The following is a 19,544-nucleotide window of genomic DNA, read 5'->3' on the forward strand; positions in this document are numbered from 1 at the left end:
TGCGCGCACACATGCGGACGAGGCCTGAGCCCCGCTACCGCCCGCTCAGTCTCCGCGGGCCGCGGCAGACGACTCGCCATTCTCGCCTTGGGAAGAGCCTCCTCCCCGCGCCCCTTCACAGAAACGCGAACCGCCCTCGCTCCGCCGCTGCCTCGTCCAGTTCCCTCCCCCCTCTACCCCAAAACAATCCGCTAACTTTTCACCACTGGCCGGCGAGGACCCGGGGCGAGTGGGCGGGGCGGACAGGGCCGGGGGCGGGGCGCGGGTGGGTGGGCGGAGCCCCAAGTGCTCCGGAAGTCGCTCCGCCCAGGAGGCTCCCAAGCAGGCCGCGAGAGCGGAGGGTACCAGCCTAGGTCCCCGGGCGTGGGGCGCCCTTCGAGGGCGCCACCCCCGGCCACAGAGTTCGGGCGCAGCGCCCCGGCCTTCCAGTGTTACTGTTCCCGCCTCTGGTCGGGCTTCCGTGGGTGGAGCTCGCAGCCAGGTCCCCTGGGGTGCGGGCGGCACCCGCCGTTTCCCGTTATCCCCGAGGCCCCAGAACTAGCTGGGGCGTCTTTCCAGGGATGCTGCACAGCCGCCCGCTTTCCCCGCAGCGGGACTTTGTTCCGGGGCCGCGGGCGAGAGGGGAGGCGGAGGGAGAAGGGCGTTCTGCAAGAGCGGCTGGTTCCGGGGCAGAACCGAACCAACGGCCCGAGAGCGAGCACAGGAGGAAAGAAACTTTCTTTCCTTGCCCCGTCAGTGCCGCTCCGAGTACCTAAAAAGATTTCCTTGGCGTTTTGATTTTGTTTTGAATGCTAATGTCTCAGGGGAAACAGTATCTCAAAAATGTTCTCAGGTCCGCGCTGTTCTCATTTTTCTTTGGAGAGAACATGTTATTTTTTCCCCTTCGCTCAGAAGGCGGACAGGGTTTGCATGCCGCCCACTGCGAGCCTCTCACCAAGTGCAGTAGGGACGCGCCCCCAGTCCACGCCAGGCCCTGCTGCCGGGCGGGGTGGTTCGGGCCGTCCCCGGAGCCCCAGCCCCAGCGCGCGCTGGGGAAGGGAGCGGCCTTGCCCGGGGCCTCTTGGGGAAGCGGGCTCGGGCCCTGGCCCCGCGGGGAGGGCTTCGAGGACTCGCTTTAACACTTCCCCCTGCGAAACGCTCAGTGGGCCCCTCGGATGAAGCAAAGCTGGAGCGACACGCCCCCACCTTACCCCAAAGGATGGCTGCGGGCACGACCTGGGGTCTGGACTGGGTCTGAGGCATCTGCACGAGTGGGAGCGCTGGCGCCCAGGCATGAGCCCCTGCTGGTGTCGAGAGTTCGAGAACGTGAAGCACCGAGCGAGCAGCAGCACCCTCACGGTCTGCACAGGGCCTGCGAGCTGGTCTACGCCCCGTTTACTTAAGAAGGCCTCGGCCCCTAAGGGATCCTCAGGCCGCCCACTGCCAAAATGGTGTGGGGACAGGCGCACCCTGAACGTTCCTTCTGCTGAGCCTCGTCTCCCGGGCCCGCCAGACACGTTCATTCGCCCCCCACCTCCCGCCCCAGGCCGCACGCGGCCTCTGCGCTCGACCCCGCGCCCCAGAGGGTGGCTACGGGGATGCTGTGGGAGGTGCGCAGGAGTCCCTCCCCATTGAATTGAGGGAGAACAAGGGCATTATTGTCACCTCAAGAAATCGATTGCTGGTTGCCCCACCGCCTCACCGGACAGTCGTTCCCCACTTTCAATTTGAAGTTGGCCAAAGAGCAATGCCTAGAGGCGCAGACGGGATGAGAGCCGAGAAGTTCACGAGCTGGCAGAGGGGGCTCATTTTCCTGCATTCACAGGGCTTTCTGCATAACCCCGGCCTCCGGCGTCACCGTGGTCGCGATTCAAACGGAAAATAGGAACCCTGACCTCCCCCTCCATGAGAATCCAGCAAAGCAGAAAATTTCCTGCTGCATTTTACATCCGGGACGGTGTGAAACTGTCCTTTAGATTAAGTGGGTTTGTTTTTTGTTTTTGTTTTTTTCCGGTGAGTAACATCCACCAGGACTCCTGAACTTGGAGTCAGAACATCCTCGGCTTCCCAGCGAGGGCAGCTGCATTCCCAGCTTTTAAATACACACACACCACCAGACTGTGCGCCAAGAGAAAGACCACGACATACGCACATTATCTTTCACCCTTCCGCCGTTAATACCTGTCACAATTCTACCTCGTTAATTGTGGTCTGAGCGCACGCACCACCCAGAGCAGAACATGAGTGGATCCAATCGAGTGAGGTTACATTTACTTGTAATCCTTCTCCCTCCCTTTCCAATTTCTTTGATGATTTTTCCCATAAGTGCATAAGTGGCGGGGACTTTAGTAGAACAGGCCGCTCCTCCTAAACGTGATTCGGACCATATGCTTTCTACATTCATTCGCGCTTGGGCTTTTCTTCTCCGCACTAACTGCTAACACGTTATAGTCACCTTGAAATTTCCTCTGCTATTTTCCAATTAAAAGCTTAATAGCCCTGGAAACGGAGTTCATGTGGTGAAGTTTACCATAGCCCCTTGTTCTGAAAGGCTTTCTGCTGGGATCCCATTATGTGCTTGAATAAACCCTTTCTGCAAACAGAAATGGGACTCGGGGTTGTCAGGTGTTGGGTTACAATAGACTTTGAGGCAGGGGACATTTTACCAACATAAATACAAACCTGTTCCTATAGGGAGATGTTGTCAAATACTGGGATATGGAAAACATTCCCATCAAATATGAGAAAAGGATTATTGCGCTATATCAAATGAGTATTTAGGTCTCAGCCCGCGATGTGCACTGGAGTGAAACGGGGCCCCGGACCAAATAATGCCAGACTGTTCGAGTGGCAAAGGGATAGGGTGGCTAGGTGACTGAAGGAGGAAAGGAGGTCGCCTTGGTAGTGGGAAAGCCCCCCCCCAAAAAAAAACCCTGTTTTGAAAGCCGTTATTTTCCTTAAAAAAAAAAAATCCTTTACCCAGGTTACTTATACTCCCCAATTACCCTGACGCTTTGGAGAAAATTGGGAGACATGTGTCTGAAAAAAGTCCATGGTCTTCGCATTCCCAAGAGACCCAGAGAATTCTGTGCTAAAGTTCCCAGATTCAGTGTCATTCTAGACCCTCCTTGTCTCCCTTTACGTGAAGGGACTCGCCAACATCCCACTTTCCAGCCTCTGGCCCCCGGGGGTTCCGGTGACCCCCGCTTCCTGTCCCGAGAGCTTATAAAGTTCCTTCCAGCTGTAGTGTTTTAGGGTTTGTTTCCTAACGAAGGCTGGGAAAAGAGGGATTGAGGTGGGGGGATGGGGGGTGAGAGGCGCCGGAGGGGTCTGTGCTGACGCAGCTTTGGGGGAGGCCTCCCAGGGGTAGCACTCTAGCGTCAGGGTTTCCTGCCCACGCCCCACCACCAAGTCAGCATCCAGCGATCCCCAACTCCAGGACTAGTCTGAAAAGGGGGGCGGCCAAGGGCTTCAAGGGAAACGCACACAACCGGGCTCCCTTCTTAATCCTCCTCCCTTCCCGGAATCAGCCTTCGGGGCGGAGGGTTGGCCGCCAGGACGCCTGGCGACGCTTTACTTGAATTCGCAGCAAACACAGAGGGACGTTTTCCTGTTGCCTGTTTGATTTCAGGGCAGTGCAGAGAAAAACGGCCTCCCCGAGGGGACAAGGGGCGCTGTGCAGCCGAAGGGTTGGCCACTGCCGCGGACTCGTCTCCAATTCGACTCGCCCAGACCTCCAAGAGATGACCTGCGGAACCAAGGCTCGGGGAATGCCGCCTCCCCCACTTTGCCCTGAACCATTGTGCTCCCCTGCACCGCCTCCCTCCTCCCGTTCCTGTTTGTGTCTTTGTTTTCTTGCGGGGTGTGTGCGTGTGTGTGTGCGTGTGTGTTTGCTTGGGCTTCCCTGTGTCTTTCTAGCGGTGGTGTCTGCATTAGGCCAAACTGGTAATCGTAGATTAGAGACACGCCGGTAACAGTTTAAACAAAGTGTGATGCTGTTCTCGTGTGCAAGGGCGCTCTTCCACTCCCAGCCAGAGACGCTGGGGTGGGGGGAGGGGAGAACGGCCCCATCCCTTAGCCGTAACTCAATCGCTGAGTCCGTGGGGATTTGAATTAGGTGACTCCAGACCTCGGTTTGATGGCACGATGGCTGTTGGGCAGAGCAGAGCGGGGATCATTACATCCGGTAACTCGTGGGGCGCTAACGTGGCTCCTCCGTCCGCTCTCGGGAAGTTTAGACCCCGCACTTAAGCAAATCTTCCACAAGAGCACTTCTGGGACTTTCGGGACAGAAACTGTTTTTTCATTCAAACACGGGGAGGAGGATAGAGAAACAAAGTCAACTCCAGAGAGGGAGGACTGTTCTTCCCTTTGAAATAGGCTGCAAAGTGGGTTGTCATCCTTGGGCCAGCAGGTTTTCATAAACATTCATTTTATTCTACAACAGCAGAAGGGGGAAAAATGTTGCAAAAGGAGATCAAGAAAACCGACATTTTCTGAACCAATTCCACTGCCCTAGCCGGACTCCACCCGCCAATGGCCGCAGGGCCTGGCTCTTCCCAATTAAAACCCTCTCCCAAGTGCACCCGCAGCGCTCGGATAGGCTCCGGATCTCGCGGAGCCCTCCCTGCGGCCAAGTGTGGGGATGAAAGCGGCCTCGGGCTCCGTGCCGCCAGAGCAGGCCTGGCGGCGGGGGCGGGGAGCGAAGGGGAGCGGCCACCTCACTGGCCTACTGGCACCCCCACCCTCACCCCGGCTGGTCCACCTCTTCCCCGCCCCGAGTGCACCGCTGCGTCCCGGAGCGCAGCAGTCCGTCAAAGCGTAGGGAGCTTGCAGTAGGGGGCCGTGAGCGCCCCCGCCAGAGCGGCCTGGCTGCAGGCGGCAAAGAAGGTGAAGTGCAGGGACTCGGGGCGCGAGCGGGAAGGAAGGAGGAAGGCGTGGAGTGGGGTGGAGAGCGGGGAGCGCAAGGAGATCGGGACCCCGGGGGTGGGGGGTGGCAGTGGGAGGGAGGAGGAGTGGGGGGAGGGCGGCGGAGGAGGTGCTGGGGCCGGCCAGCGCGCGCGGGAGCTGCAGACCAGCTGGCTCAGACCTTCACCAGCGCTCTCGCCGGCTCTTCGCAGCCGCCGCAGCGCCTCGGCGAGGGAGGACGTGCCGGCCGAGGCAGCCGCTGGCGGAGGCGCCACGCGCGCGGGATTGCCGAGCACCCGAGGGAGGCTGAGGCTGCGGGCGCCGCGGGATCCGTGAAAACGGCGGCTGCACCTCCCGCCACCCCGGAGCGCACGCGGCCGCCGGGGCTGCGGGACCAAAGACCGCTCCGCCCGCAGGCCGCCCCAGAGCGGGCCTCCCTGCCCCGCCGTCCAGCGCCCCCCGGCCCGCTGCCGCCGCCAGCCCGCCTGCTCTTCCTGGAGTCCGAGACATGAACGGCTACGGCTCCCCCTACCTGTACATGGGCGGCCCGGTGTCGCAGCCGCCGCGGGCGCCCTTGCAGCGCACGCCGAAGTGCGCGCGCTGCCGCAACCACGGCGTGCTGTCCTGGCTCAAGGGCCACAAGCGCTACTGCCGCTTCAAGGACTGCACCTGCGAGAAGTGCATCCTCATCATCGAGCGGCAGCGGGTCATGGCTGCGCAGGTGGCGCTGCGCCGGCAGCAGGCCAACGAGAGCCTCGAGAGCCTCATCCCGGACTCGCTGCGCGCCCTGCCCGGACCCCCGCCGCCGGGGGATGCCGCCGCCGCCCCGCAGCCGCCGCCGACCTCTCAGCCGTCTCAGCCCCCGCCGCCGCCGCGGCCCGCCGCCGAGTTGGCTGCGGCCGCCGCGCTGCGCTGGGCGGCGGAGCCCCAGCCCGGCACGTTGCAGGCGCCCCTCGCCAAGCCAGGTAAGAGCGTCTGCGGTGCGGAAGCCGGGCTCGGCGCGTGGGCGAAAACTTCGGAGCGGCCGCCGCGGCTTAGCCTGCGAGGCCCGCAGGGAGTGTTTGGGCCTTACTGCCCAACTCTCGCCAAGTCGGTTCTCACGCTTCGGGCGCAGGCCGGCCTTCAGTCTGGGCCCGGAGCAGGTAGAGACCAGGCGCCTGCCGGCAAGGTGCCTCGGCCGAGCCAAACGGCGGCACCGAGCGTCGGGCTCGCCAAACGCCTTCCCCAGGGGAACGTGGCCGCTTCCGCCGGTAAATAAAGAGGTCGAAGCAGGACCGCGTTAAAACCCGGCACACACCGCACGGCGCGGCCGGGCTTTACCGGCTGCGGGCGTGGAGGGCCTTGCCTTTGGAGGTTGGGACAGGTAGGTGCAGGTAACTCTAGTCCAGGCCAAGGCTCCGCCGAGTCCGAGCTGGGCGTGCTTCTCTGGCCCCAGGGAAGTGGAGTGAACCCGAAGCCTTTCTAGCAAGGCACTGTGGCTTCTTGCGATGTGTTGAAGGAAGCCCTATTTAGAAGCTTAGTGAAAAGGGCCAGAAAGCTTCCTGAACCGATAGCAGGGGACCCCGACTCTGGTGCACCCAGCTCTTGCAGACCTGCTCAGATCTTTTAACGCCAATCCTCAGGCTGCCCTGAGCGGTCTCTTTGGTTTAAAGAAATACGAATGAAACTTGTCCTAAGGTGGAGAAGGACACCTCTGCCCAGCCCTCTCCCCGCTCTCGGCCGATGTGGCCAGCCTCTTGCTGCTAAGCGGCGGCTTTGGAGCAAAGGCTCTCTCGCCTCCCCTCCTGTGCCCTCCTCTGCGGTGCTGTAGAGAGGGTGGGTCTGCCCAGAGTCCTGGAGGTGGGCATATTCCCACACCCCACGTCCCCGCTTCCATCTGCTTCCTTCCACAGGGCCTGCAGACCCCAGGGGAGTTCCTCCTGGGGAATCTCTAGCTTGCTGTCCTGCCCAGCCCAGCCCAGCCCAAGTGCTCCTTTGATTTAGGCTCTTGGAATTCAGTGGCCATGTGTGTGATGTTTCCCTTGGACCCGGCCAAGGGTACACAGGTAGAAAGTCCATCTTCCCAGGAAGGAGAGTAGGGGTTGTACTGTGATTTGGAGAGGGCAGGCCCTGGAAGGCCCAGAGCCTTCTTGTAGATAGAGCTGTGACTGAGCTTCTGCCTACAGCACCCCCTCCTCCGGAAAAGACATTACCCCTGGGTTCTGGAGAGATGCTTTCAGGAGCACTGGACCGCTGTGTGGAGCTGGGGAAATGTAGGCAGCCTGGATGGCACAGGTCCGTCGGCTGTCCCGTTGCTCACTTATGCTCTGCAGGCCTGAAGCACTGAGTACCTTTTACGTGAGGAGTAGGACTGGGCGTTTTATGGACAGAGGACAGTTTGCTGAACTTGGATTTTGTGGATATTTAATCCCAAGTAGAGTATAAGCAAATGTGTGAGTAATGAGCATCCCCCACCCCACACACCTTGGCAATCTTTTGTCCAACTCAGCTCTTTGTATTTATAGATTTGCCAGAGAGGAATGGGAGGCAGGGAGAAAGAAGGTTCAAGAAGATTCTTTTTGCTTTTCTCCTTTAAGCTAGGACAAGTAACTAGGAGAGTTGTGTCTCCGTTCTAGAAGTTGATCCATGCCAGTAACTTTTCTTAACCTTTCCGTTTCCATTTCCCTGTCTCTGTTCCCCCAGCAGCAGAGCAGGCGAGGCGTGGCGGGTAGGCCAGTGGTAGCATTTTGCAGTGGCCGTCTGCCCAGCAGCACCCCAAGGGCATTGGGTTCTGGAGTCTTTGTCCAAGAGGGATTCTTTCACACCCTACGCTCTTCAAACCAGTCTTTGGGATAGCCAGAGTTCAAGGTTTCTAAAGAGTCGCAAAACCAAAACAACCAGGGAAGGAGGGGTCCTGGGAGCCGGAAGGAAGGCCGGGTAGCAGCTGCAGTGGCCAGCTTTGGGGGAATAAAAGAGGGAGACAGATTTCGACTGGAGAAGCCAGCCCTGGTGCACTCTCTCTTACTCCAAGCCAATTATTCGGGGATAGCCTGAGCCTTCCGAATTGAAAACAAGTCATTGAAAAGAAAACTAGGATTTACCACTTGGAGGGGTCAGAGATCAGGCTTTGGGGGACCCGAGCCCTCAGGGACCCAAAGCCCAGTCTCCAGCTCATCAGGCTGCATACTTTGCAGGTTTCATTTATATAACTTTTGTTCCCTTCTTTCAATTGGTTCGACCCCATAATTCCACGCTTTAAAAAAGAAAGCCAGTCACCAATCCAAAGGTGGGAGGAGGGAGGAAAAGAAAAGATAATTATTTCCCATTACGAAAGCAAGCATACAAGTGGACCCAGTCTATGCGTTGCTTTATATGGAGGAAGCCCATTTGGGGTTTAAGTTAGGGAAACCTGTCTGGTGTGGAGACCGGTTGCCGTGTGTCTTATGCCTTTTTGCAGCTGTTCTTGTAACGTATTTGTAGGCAACACGCTATGTGTATTTAGCAGCAAGCGTATCAGATACTCCTGGGCAAATAGCTCACTGCATTTAGGGAAGTAAGTGCCGCTCTGTTAGAATAGTAGGTCCACGTGCACAGTAAGTTCACGGACCATTAGGAATCTGCATATCTGCTGGCACGTTATAGAGATGTGTGTGTGTGAGATACGCATGCCACTGGTCCTTTCTGCAAAGGGCCTCTTTAGTACCCAGCTATGGAGACGTGTGCTTTTTTGCTGTTGGGTACAAACACAGGTGCACAAACTCAGGAGTCTTTCCCGCTCCAGAAATCCTTGAGAAACTCGCTTGCCCTAGAGAAGGGTATGTCTCTTGGTCACCGCTGGAGGAAAAACGCCCCATTGGAGGAGTGACACATTCACACCACAGTTCAGTTGTGTTGTGGAAAGAAATCTCTTTCCCAAAATTCTGCTTCAAATTCTTTAAAGGAATGGGGGTTGTTTTATCCAACAGTGGAGTGCGCTGGGCATCCCTTTCAATGTGGCGGTGGCTCCAAGGAGAATTTTCATACTCTGTTACTACTTCTAGTTCCGGATTGGAACATTCTTTTTTCCTTCTGGGTGTACGTTTCCCTTGCTCCTTGTTTATCGTCTACGACTGGTCTCATATTATCAGATTTTGATTGAGCCCCAAATTCTAGTTTAAGTTTCTTTATACCACCGACTCATTTATTCTAAATTCCCTCTTCATCCTCTTCGCCCTCTCCCCTCCCCCACCCCATGAACGTGGGAAGTGTGAACTTTTTTCAGCTCTTAGTGTATCTGAGTCAGCAGCTTCAACCAGCCAAGCCAGCCTTTCAGGACCTGGGCTCAAGAGCTGAGGAAAGTTAAGGGTCACGACCAAGGTGAGGAGCTAAAGTTACATTCCTGTGTTCTCATCCCTTCCCCCACCCCCAGCTTTCCCCCCAGGAGTGACCTGGGTCCCCTGGGGCTGTGCAAGGAAAGACCTGTGGCTATAGATTCTTCCTACATTTGTCTACAAAATAAATAGGTAGACAAGTTCTTTAAAGTGTTCTTAAAGTTGAAAGAAATAAAAAACAGCATATTTGGTCAGGAACAGAAGAACGGGATCAGAGAGGAATGTAGGAGCTCCTTTCCTGTGTGTTTCTCCTGAAAAGAAGCAAACAAGAGACCTGTAGGGAGAGAAGTAAGGAGATTGTGGAAAACTGTCTTTATTTAGTTTTACCTCCTGCTCGGCACTTCTTAGCAACTTAATGCTGGCTCTGTGCTTTTTTGCTCCAGCTTGAGTCCTGTCCCCTCTGCTTCCTAATTTTTAATTTTGCTTTAATTTTTTTTTTAAAGAAGAGACAGACCCACTTGCAAGTGTAATGTTTATTACCAGATCACCGGCCCAGGCCAGAATGGGAAACCCTGGTGATAATAAGCTAGAAGCAAACGAAAAAAGAGGGAAAGACTTCAAAGTCATTCATCAAGTGTAGTTATGAATTTTAAAAAGGGAGGGGTCTGGTTATTTAAGACGGCTTGATTTGGGGCGAAGAACCTGACTCACAGTTGCCCTTTGAAACCCCAAAACCGACCAAATGCAGAGGGTCAAGCAAGCGGTCCCGTACCCGTGGTCTCTTGCAAACCTGTCCCCAGGGCTGGCGTAGGGGCTGGGATTAGGACGCACCCCTGCGGGGGGAGCGCAGCAAGTGCAGGCGGCGGGCTGGGGCAGCGAGGGGGACCCCCGGGGCACCTACGCTGGGGCTTTCCACTCCGAGGGCAGCGGAGCCGGAACCCTAGGAAAGGCGCTCGCAGCGGCGGGGCGGCCACACTGGACCGCTGTCCCCTCGCACCCGGTCCCGGACCCGGGGAGACGGCAGGCGGCGGGTCGGCCCGTTCCCAGGCCCGCCCCAGCTTCCCGGGCCGCGTCGGGTGCCCCGGGCTGCCTCCGGGTTCGCCCCGGGCCGCGGGGGCAGGGCCCGGGGGCTGCGCGCTGCAGGGGCGAGAAGCCGGCGGGTTCTCCGCGCCCTTCCCGCCCCTTCCCTGCGCCTCCCTGCGGCCTCCGGAGCTTCGGTGGGTCGCCAGATTCAGCAGAAAAATGCGCAAATAGGCACACCAAAAAAGAGGATGTCAACTATTGCCCGAGGCATACTTCCACTAAAAAAATTTTCATTTTTCATCTGAAGTTCATATTTAACTGGGCGTCCTGCCGTTTTGTCCCGCAACCCGAGGCCCAGGCTGTCCCCACCCAGCCCCAGTCACCCCGCAGGGCAACCCTCGGGGTGGGGGTGGCTCCGGCGCGGCCACCAGCTTCTTTCTTTCCGTGGGGCCCCTCGTGTCCCTCTTGTGGCGCCGAGGACAGGGCCGGCAGGAAAAACGAACGTGTTTTCCGCGTCTGGGAACCGCAGGTCCACTGGCATCCGGGAACGATTCCCCCCACCCCAGCTCACTCCTCCGGGTTATAAATCTGGGGGATAGCCGGGCTCTCGACTTACACAACCAACTTTTCTTTTCCCTGATGGATGAACTCCCCGGTTTAAAAGATTACAGTAATCACAGGAGGACAGTGTAAATCGAATCTGATAGCAATAACTTTCGGGGAAGGTCAGGCTCAAGTGAAATGTTACCAAGCAACAGGCATTTTGTTTGCAAAATACAATCAAAGAGCATTGATGAGAAATTCTTTGCAGCCCCCAGTCAGCACTTTCTGCTAACAGCTTTACGGAGAGAAAGTGAGTAAATCTTCATAAATCAACGTCCCTGCAGGACTTGGAGCCCCTTTCTGGAAATGTCCCGCTTCCTCCTGACAGGGAGGAGGATGGAGCCCCTCATCTATTTGCCTGCCTGCCTGCCTCCCCTCTCCCTCCCGACCCTTCTTCCTCCCCTCTTGTTTTCCCTCTTTCTTTGGCTTTTTAACCTGTTCCGGCTTCTCAGGTCTCTGGATTTCCATGTCTAGTCCCGTTGGCCCTCACCGCACAGTGGGCCTCGCACTGGGGTTGGCATGGGTGCCCGTGGCAGAGATCAGGGCCTGAGTAGTGAACAGCTGGTCCTCACAGGTCCTTCACCCTGGGATTCTGTCCTGTCACTCTCCAGTGTACCACAGGCTTTAGTGACTCAGCCCCTTGTCCGTGCACTGCAGACTGCTCCAAAGAAACCAAGGGGAAACTAAAACCCATGTGGGTTTTTTGGTTTCCATTTTATTTTATAATTAAACAGCTATAAAAAATGAGCACACTCAACTACAGACTTAGTATTATGGAAAATGGGGCATTCGGAATGGCTCAGTTCTTTACTGAATCTCTACTCTCTTTTTTTGATGGCAGTGACTAGGCAGGTGCACGTTTTATGAAGCTGGGATTGGTCTTCAGCTTCTCACCCCCCCCTCACCGTTTATTACTTTTATTAGTTTGATATGAATGTTTGTTGCAACCATTGTCTCTACACGGGAATGTTTCCAACAATCTGAACCCTATGAATCCACCATAGTCAGCCCAGCTGCTGGCCTTTGAGTTCCTTGCTGTGTTTCAATGTAAAATTTGACCAAGCACACAGATAACGTGGAAATGTTACAGAAGAGTTAAACTGTAAGCTTCTTGGTGGCCAAGAGGCAATGTTTTGATCAGCTCTGTATAATCTTACCTAACACAGGGCCTGGGCACGTAGTAAGGGACTTAAGGATTTTTGGTAAATAGATGGATGAATGAGTAACCAGCTGCATTTTTATCAGTTCCAAATAGACCCGGAGATTTATAGGTCATTTTCCTCCTGCTTCTTGAAAAGTGTTCCTGAGTCAACGAAGAGGTCAAAACTAAATTTTTGCAAGACATACAAAGTCCACAGTTGCAAGCCTTATTTCCTTAAGTTCTGACCTTTCTATACCAACATTCCCCCCAAATATTGATCCCGAGGAAATATCCTGTGTTGTTAATGATTTTTTAAAAAGCAAAGCATGATGATTTCATGACTTTTCACAAGTCCCCCCCACCCCCCAACCCAGGAAGAGAAGGAAAGATTTTCCACTGATATTCGTTCCCTGCTGTACTTGAGATTTTCAGCCACTCGGGTTTTTTTTTATGAGTCAGCACTTCTAGTGTGAGATAAAGATAACAGAAAATGTAAAAAAGTGTGTCTCCTGTTAGCGTTCTGACTGGGCATTGGTCTCTTCTAGAAGCACTGTCCTGCCTGGTCTCCTTCCTGTCATTGCTGTAAGATTTGTGTGCTTGGAAAACGACCCATCAGGGGACAGTTAGAGGTGTGTCCCCCAAAGCTCAACTGAACAGAAGACGACGTACAATCCATGTTCCAAAATGTGTGCCATGATTTCAAAAGGAAAAAAAAGGTCCAGTGACTTTTGTACTAGGAAACACTCCTCTCTATGCCAGTGGTTTTCTATTTTCGTTCAAGGTAATATTTTGGCTTTTTGTAGATATAATTGGATAGAATGGATAAAACCCACCACATTTAAGTCTGAAAGATTCTCCATTTTTATGTTCATGTTTATTTCATATATTTGGTAGTTTTCCCCCCAAATATTTGAAATGAGTATCTAGGGTTTTTAAAAAACATGTAACTACTTTTTCGTATAAAAAAGTCCTCTAAAGGAGGAAAGATTTTGCAAACTGTAGTTTTAGATTGGAAGTTACTTTTGTGTGAGTGTTCAGTTTCTCTCCCTAGTTCAAGTCTGTAGCAAAAGGGAAAAAGAAGTCTTGTAAGTATCTTAAGGCTTACGTATGTATTTTTTGAAGTTGGTAGCATTATTGTTGATAGAAAAAATTTCCTTCTTACTCGAATATCTACTTCTTTTACATACTTTGAGCTGAGTGAAGGGTTTAGTTCATGGGTGGCTAGGAGTATTTCTCTATCATGAAAAATATGAACTTAAAGAATGAGTAGTAAGATATTTCAAATACCTGGATGTTTAAGCATTAGGAAGAGCAGATTATATCACATTCAATTGGGATTTGGAATCTCAGATGAAATTGATTTCTTCCTACTTTTTGACTAGTAGGTGTGGCTTTCTGCCCCCATACGCTAGGAGTAAAAAACTTATCAGTTGGAGTATATTCTTACTCTCTCTGTTCTAGGAATTAGGGTGTCAGTCTCAAGGAGAAAGAAGGTAGGGGCGCCTGGGTGGCACAGCGGTTAAGCGTCTGCCTTCGGCTCAGGGCGTGATCCCGGCATTCCGGGATCGAGCCCCACATCAGGCTCCTCCGCTAGGAGCCTGCTTCTTCCTCTCCCACTCCCCCTGCTGTGTTCCCTCTCTCGCCGGCTGTCTCTATCTCTGTCGAATAAATCTTTAAAAAAAAAAGAAGAAGAAAGAAGGTAAAGCGTTCGGGGACTATTTCCTTTTTCATTCTGCTGGTTGGAAGCCTCACATTTCTGTATCTAGAAAGGCCTTTGTGTTTTATACCAACATGAACATTTTATAAAGTTCATTTAGGAAAAAAAAACCCTAGAGATGAAAAGCAACACCTGTTATTAAACTACACGTTATCACTGGGCTCGAAACCCACTCTCTGTCATTACTTGTGAAAGTCTGCAGTTACAGAATAATGTACGACACATCCAGCTTAGGCACAACAGCACAACCAACAGTAGACCTGCCCCGGAGTCGCGCGGGCTCCGCGCCCTGCCCTTCAGAAATGAAGATGGTGAGGAAAGATTCTTGGCTAGTCTTCCCTTGCCCAGGTTTGCAACCCCAACTGCCAGGGCTGTGGAGAGGGATTTGCTCACCTGACAGCCCGGGGCAGGACTTTATAGGCTGCTCAGGTGCAGGAAAGCCTAGGCCGTGCCCCACTCCTTGGTTCCTTCAAGGTCTTCTGTCCTGCCTTTGAACGCAGTGTGAACAGTACTGGGCCCAGTTGCTTGGAATGCCCTGAGTGTGTAGATCTGATTCCTGGGTCGCCCCCTTAGCTTCTTTACCATGTGGCCATAGCCCGGACACCGAGCTGGAGAGGCCGACCTCCCCGAAACCTGAGAAGAAAGTGTGGATGAGCCAGCACAATCCACCACCACCACCACCGCCGGAGAAGTAACCAGAAGCACGGCTGCCTGGGCCTGCCACTCACCGTAGCAGGGGCAACGGGGACGCAAGAAAACCAGGCAGAGGCCCCTGCAGGCTGGGGGTTCCAACCGGTGAGCAAGCTGGCCCCCGTATCAGATTTTGCAGAACAGGAACATAGGTACCAAGGTGGAATTTTGCGTTGTCAGATTTATCGTCCTGTCATGCAGGACCCAGTAGATTGGGAGAGTGTATCCTTTGCCATTTTGAAAAATAAGAATACATTCTCGTAAGGGCAGGTGTGTCGGATTTGCCAGAACATCACCCTGTCGCTTCCCTCTGGCTGACCTCTGCTCTTTGAATCACTTTCCTCTGGAGTGTTCTGTGGAAGGGTGAGTTAGGTGATAGACCTCAACACATTTCCCACAAATGTTTTCAGTGTTTGCAGCCCATCCAGGGTGGGAAAAATTCTTTTTTTCCAATTTTTATTTTAAAAAATAAACTCTGCCCTTAACGTGGGGCTTGAACTCGCTCCCTGGAGATCAAGAGTCCAATGCCTCACCCACTGAGCCAGCCAGTGGGTGGGAAAAATTCTTTTAAAACAGGGAGCCATTTTTAGGTTCACTCATTTAAAAAACAGCTAAGTTTTGAGCTTCCTAGCTGTACTTATATACCTTTTATTTCCTAGAAGAACCAGTTGTTTCTCTTGCTTTCCAAAAAAAAAAAAATCTCACCATCTCTTACACTGCTGTGATATTGTGTGTCCTATTCCTCTGTCTCTCTTTGTGACCTGTGGTCAAGTATACATAATATAAAATTTGCTATTTTAACCGTGTTTAGGGGTACAATGTACGGGCATTAAGTATATTCACAGTATTGTACCACCACCCCTACTGTCCATTTCCAGAACTTTCTCATCATCTGAGAGCCCCATAGGGTGACACAGTAAGTCCCAGTCCCTCTCCCACCCCAGCCCCTGCTAACAATCATCCCACTTTCTCTCTCTGTGAATTTGTCTATCTAAGTGGAATTTGTCTTTTTGTGACTGACTTATTTCACTTAGCATATTCTCAGGGTTCATCCCCATCACAGCACGTGTCAGAACTTCATTCCATTTTGAGACTGAGTAATATTCCATTGTATGTATGTGCATTTTCTTCATCCATCCATCCATCCATCCATCCCTCCATCCAGGACACCTGAGTTGCTCCCACCTTTTGGCTGTTCCAGATAATGCTACTATGAACCCTGTGTATGATATGTACCCTACTGGGTAGAAGCACGTTCTTTCTGGCTGTGTTCGCTTTTCCCCTTGCACGTGCATCCTATCTGCCCAACAAGATAATAAACCCCGCAAGCTAGGGCCAGTCTTATACTTCCCGGTATTTTGGTATTTTTCACTCCCTTTTTTTCTGTTTCCCTCAGTATCTTGCATATTACAGGGATACAAATACTTGATAGTGAAAATAATAGGTAAGAAAAGCTAAAGTTAAATTTGAAAATCCCGTTTAGAGGTACACAGTATTTAAAGCAGACTTTTATTTTCTGTTTACCTGGGGCGTGTCTTTGACTTGTTTTCCCAAGCTCCACGGAGCAGGGCCCGAAGTCCAATTGTGCGTTGAGGTCAGTGCTGGGCGAACACAAGGTCACTGTCCACTCGTTTTCAAGTGTCTAATAATAGAGTAACTGCCAAGAGGCACGCATGGGGTCATGAGTCAGGAAAATGTAGAAAGGTCTAGCCGATTAGAGTGAGAATCTGTTGTTCTGTGGTTTTTCTCTTTTGGATTAAGAAAAAATGCCATGTTCGCTGAGGAGGTGACATCAGGGTCCCCTGCCCTGGGGAGTTGCAGAAAGGGACGATGTCAAATGTCCCTTACAAAAATAGGTCTTCTGCACGTCCCAGGGGTGTTATAGAAAGCAAAATTGGCTTAATATGTGCAGCCCGCCGATGATTCCCACATAGAATCCTTACATTTTTGTATTGGAAAAAGCAGTAGTTTATTTAAAATGCAAATTTGGGATAAGTGTGAATTTGTATCGGATTTATGACTGCAAATCGCACTGATAGAGTTTAAGCCTATTTTAAAATGCATTTATCTTTGCTTGGCACACACGTATTGCTTCGCGAAGAATCACCGTTTTCTTTTTCCATTATACTGAAGATAAATCCGACATTAGAAGAATGTTCATAAATGGGCCTTTGTTTAAGGCTTTTAAAGTAAACAACAACAGATTGGAGGAGGTAGATTTTTGAAGCTGTGTGATGAAATGTCACCGGCTGGCTTTCTAAGTATGATCAGGTGTGCCCACAGAGGAGGTGGCAATGAAGCTCTGCAGGCTGGGCAGTAGAAAACACAGGCAGACCAATTGTTTACAAGCTGACACGTGGGTCATTAATAATTTTCATCTTTAGGTCAGTTACATTGGCTTTGAGTAGAGCCAGCCAGCCGATGTTTTCAAAAGGTTAAAAATTTACTTGCATATAGCGCGCTAATAAAGAATGTTCTTTTATTATAAAGGTCTGTTGGCATTTCCTACTGCAAGCAAATCCAGTCTACTCCTTTCTGCCTGCTTAGTGCTGTAATACTAGCCCTTGGGGGGGGTCATGTCTTAGGTCAAAATGTTAAATTTGCAGCTGGTTTAGTTCACAGCAAATCTCTGCTTTATTTGGGAAGATTTTTTTTTCCCTTTTGGTATCATTCAAGAAAGTATCTTTAAATCCTTTCCATGAACCTTACTAATAAAACAGTTCATGAAACAGTTTTACCTCTTTACCCCACGGTCCTGGAGTTATGGGCGCCTTGTTTCATGGATGGGTCATGCCCCTTTGCAGTTTGACAAATCTCTTCAGCCATTTCCTTCCTGTCCTGCGACCTGCCCCGCCATCCAGAATTCACAGCTGGTCTTGCTTGCCCTCTAGTGCAAGCTGCAGGTGACCCAGTCTGTCAGTCCCTCTGAGTGGCTTTGTAAGAAAGATTTCAATGTAGAGAGGCTTCTTTCTGGAAATTCTATTGATTAGTTATTGTACATGGTCACCTGATGAAACATAGGACTAGTTCACAAGACGTATGTACCGCAAAATCTGCCTATGGGAAATGGATTTAAAATATGAAAATCCCCTTCTATGGATATATGGGACCTGCGCCCACGGTGCTGTCCCTAGGTGACACCAGCCACCTCATTTGCAGAAAAGGAGCCGGAAGACAAACCCGAGCTCATTTTCTTGGTCTTCCCTGGGCTGCGTTTATCCCTAGACCCACAGAGGGGCCCTATGTAGATCGTGACTGCTAGGACAGCTGCATCTTTTATAGTTACAGGTATCGTATCACTGTCCTGTGTTCAAGGCAAGCTTCTCTGTGCACATCCGTCTGAGAAATCACGCCAATTTCTAGATCTTTATTTAGTCTCCCGCCCCCCATTCACCAATGAGGCGGTTTGGATTCCTCTTAAAAGGCTTTCCCAACCGGGGCGCCTGGCTGGCTCAGTGCTGGTGTGGGACTCTTGATCTCAGGGTCCTGAGTTCAAGCCTCACGCTGGGTGTAGCGATGACTTGAAAAAAAAGAAAAGAAACGAAAAGATAAAGAAAGGCTTCCAGTGTGTTGGCACCCACCCAGCCGCGTTCCCCCTTCCAGATCCCCTGTGTGGGGCCCTCTCCCGAGCACATCTGTTCCTCTTTCCGCACACCAGGGAAGGATTAACCCAGCTGTGCTCTGCTTTTCAGATTTGACGGAGGAACGACTGGGGGACAGCAGCTCGGCCGACAACACGGAGACCTTCAGCGACAAAGACGCCGACCAGAGGAGCTCCCCGGATGTGGCCAAAAGTAAGGGCTGCTTCACCCCGGAGAGCCCCGAGATCGTGTCGGTGGACGAAGGAGGCTACGCGGTCCAGAAAAACGGAGGCAACCCAGAGAGCCGCCCCGACAGCCCCAAGTACCACGGGGAGCAGAACCACCTGCTGATCGAGGGCCCCTCGGGGACCGTGTCTCTGCCCTTCAGCTTGAAAGCCAACAGGCCGCCCCTGGACGTGTTAAAAAAAATCTTCCCCAACCAGAAGCCCACGGTGCTGGAGCTCATCCTGAAGGGCTGCGGCGGGGACCTGGTGAGCGCCGTGGAGGTCCTGCTGTCCAGCCGCTCCTCGGTGTCCGCGGCGGCCGAGCGAACTGCCGCCGAGCCCGAGGGGCTGGTGCTGCCCTCCAACGGGCACCTCTTCGAACACAGCCTGAGCTCCTACCCCATCTCCTCCTCCAAGTGGTCCGTGGGCTCGGCCTTCAGGGTCCCGGACACGCTGAGGTTTTCGGCCGACTCGAGTAACGTTGTCCCCAACCCCTTGGCCGTGCCCCTGCAGCACCCTTTCCCCCAGCCGCCCCGCTACCCGCTGATGCTGAGGAATACCTTGGCGAGGAACCAGTCGAGCCCCTTTTTGCCCAACGACGTCACCCTGTGGAACACCATGACCCTGCAGCAGCAGTACCAGCTGAGGTCCCAGTACGTGGGCCCCTTCCCCACTAACTCAGCCAGCGTCTTCCGAAGCTCGCCCGTCCTCCCCGCGCGCGCCCCCGAGGACCCCCGGATCGCCATCCCCGACGACGGCTGTCCGATCGTGGCGAAGCAGGCCCTTTACACCGAGGAGGACTATGACGAGCGGTCCGACTCCTCAGACTCTAGAATACTCAACACGTCGTCCTAAGGTGGCTCCCGGCTGGGTGGCGTGACCAGGTGACGTTTTCTGTGCGTTCCAACCCCGGCCCCGCGAGGAGAGGCCACACCCTGTGTATCCCCTTTCCTTCTGTTCGACAAAGTGACCCTGCTTGATTCTATACCTTAGCAATAAAAACCCATAACTTATTTAATTTCTTGCACTTCATTGGAAATGCCAAATAGCTCTGCTCTGTGGCTTTAGTGCTGAATGTTTATTGTAAAAGAGAGTCTGATGCTAAGACTAGTCTTGGGAAAGCCGGGTCCCCTGCAAGATTTATTTGCGGATGGAAAGCTGAAGGTCAGCTTTGCTCCTAAACTCAACCCGGAATGTCCGAGAAAATAGTATACTTGAATGCGGTTTTGTAAAAGAGGATTCCTCAGGATATGTAAAACCTCAAGCAAGTGGTTCGGTTGCAAATGGACTATAAACAGGGACCTTATATTCTTATGCTAAAAATCCTTCTTGCATTTTAGGGAGAGACTGCACTTCAGAATAGAGTGAACCGCTCACACGCTTATTGAA

The 19,544-nt window shown here is 52.8% G+C and overlaps 1 protein-coding gene across 1 annotated transcript; it reads left to right on the forward strand.

The window, feature by feature from the left end:
* The first annotated feature begins 5,395 nt into the window (after positions 1 to 5,395).
* DMRT3 (doublesex and mab-3 related transcription factor 3) lies at positions 5,396 to 19,010 on the forward strand. Its single transcript, XM_040620400.1, has 2 exons — positions 5,396 to 5,852; positions 18,043 to 19,010. The coding sequence occupies exons 1-2, from the start codon at positions 5,396 to 5,398 to the stop codon at positions 19,008 to 19,010; spliced, it is 1,425 nt and encodes a 474-aa protein (XP_040476334.1).
* Positions 19,011 to 19,544: the final 534 nt, after the last annotated feature.

This window comes from Ursus maritimus, unplaced genomic scaffold (genome assembly GCF_017311325.1).
Source record: "Ursus maritimus isolate PB19 unplaced genomic scaffold, ASM1731132v1 scaffold_34, whole genome shotgun sequence".
NCBI lineage: Eukaryota > Metazoa > Chordata > Mammalia > Carnivora > Ursidae > Ursus > Ursus maritimus.

Coding starts and splice junctions, on each gene's coding strand:
- DMRT3 (XM_040620400.1), top strand. CDS start 5,396: ATGAACGGCTACGGCTCCCCCTACCTGTACATGGGCGGCCCGGTGTCG. Junction 5,853..18,042: donor GGCGCCCCTCGCCAAGCCAG/GTAAGAGCGTCT, acceptor TCTGCTTTTCAG/ATTTGACGGAGGAACGACTG.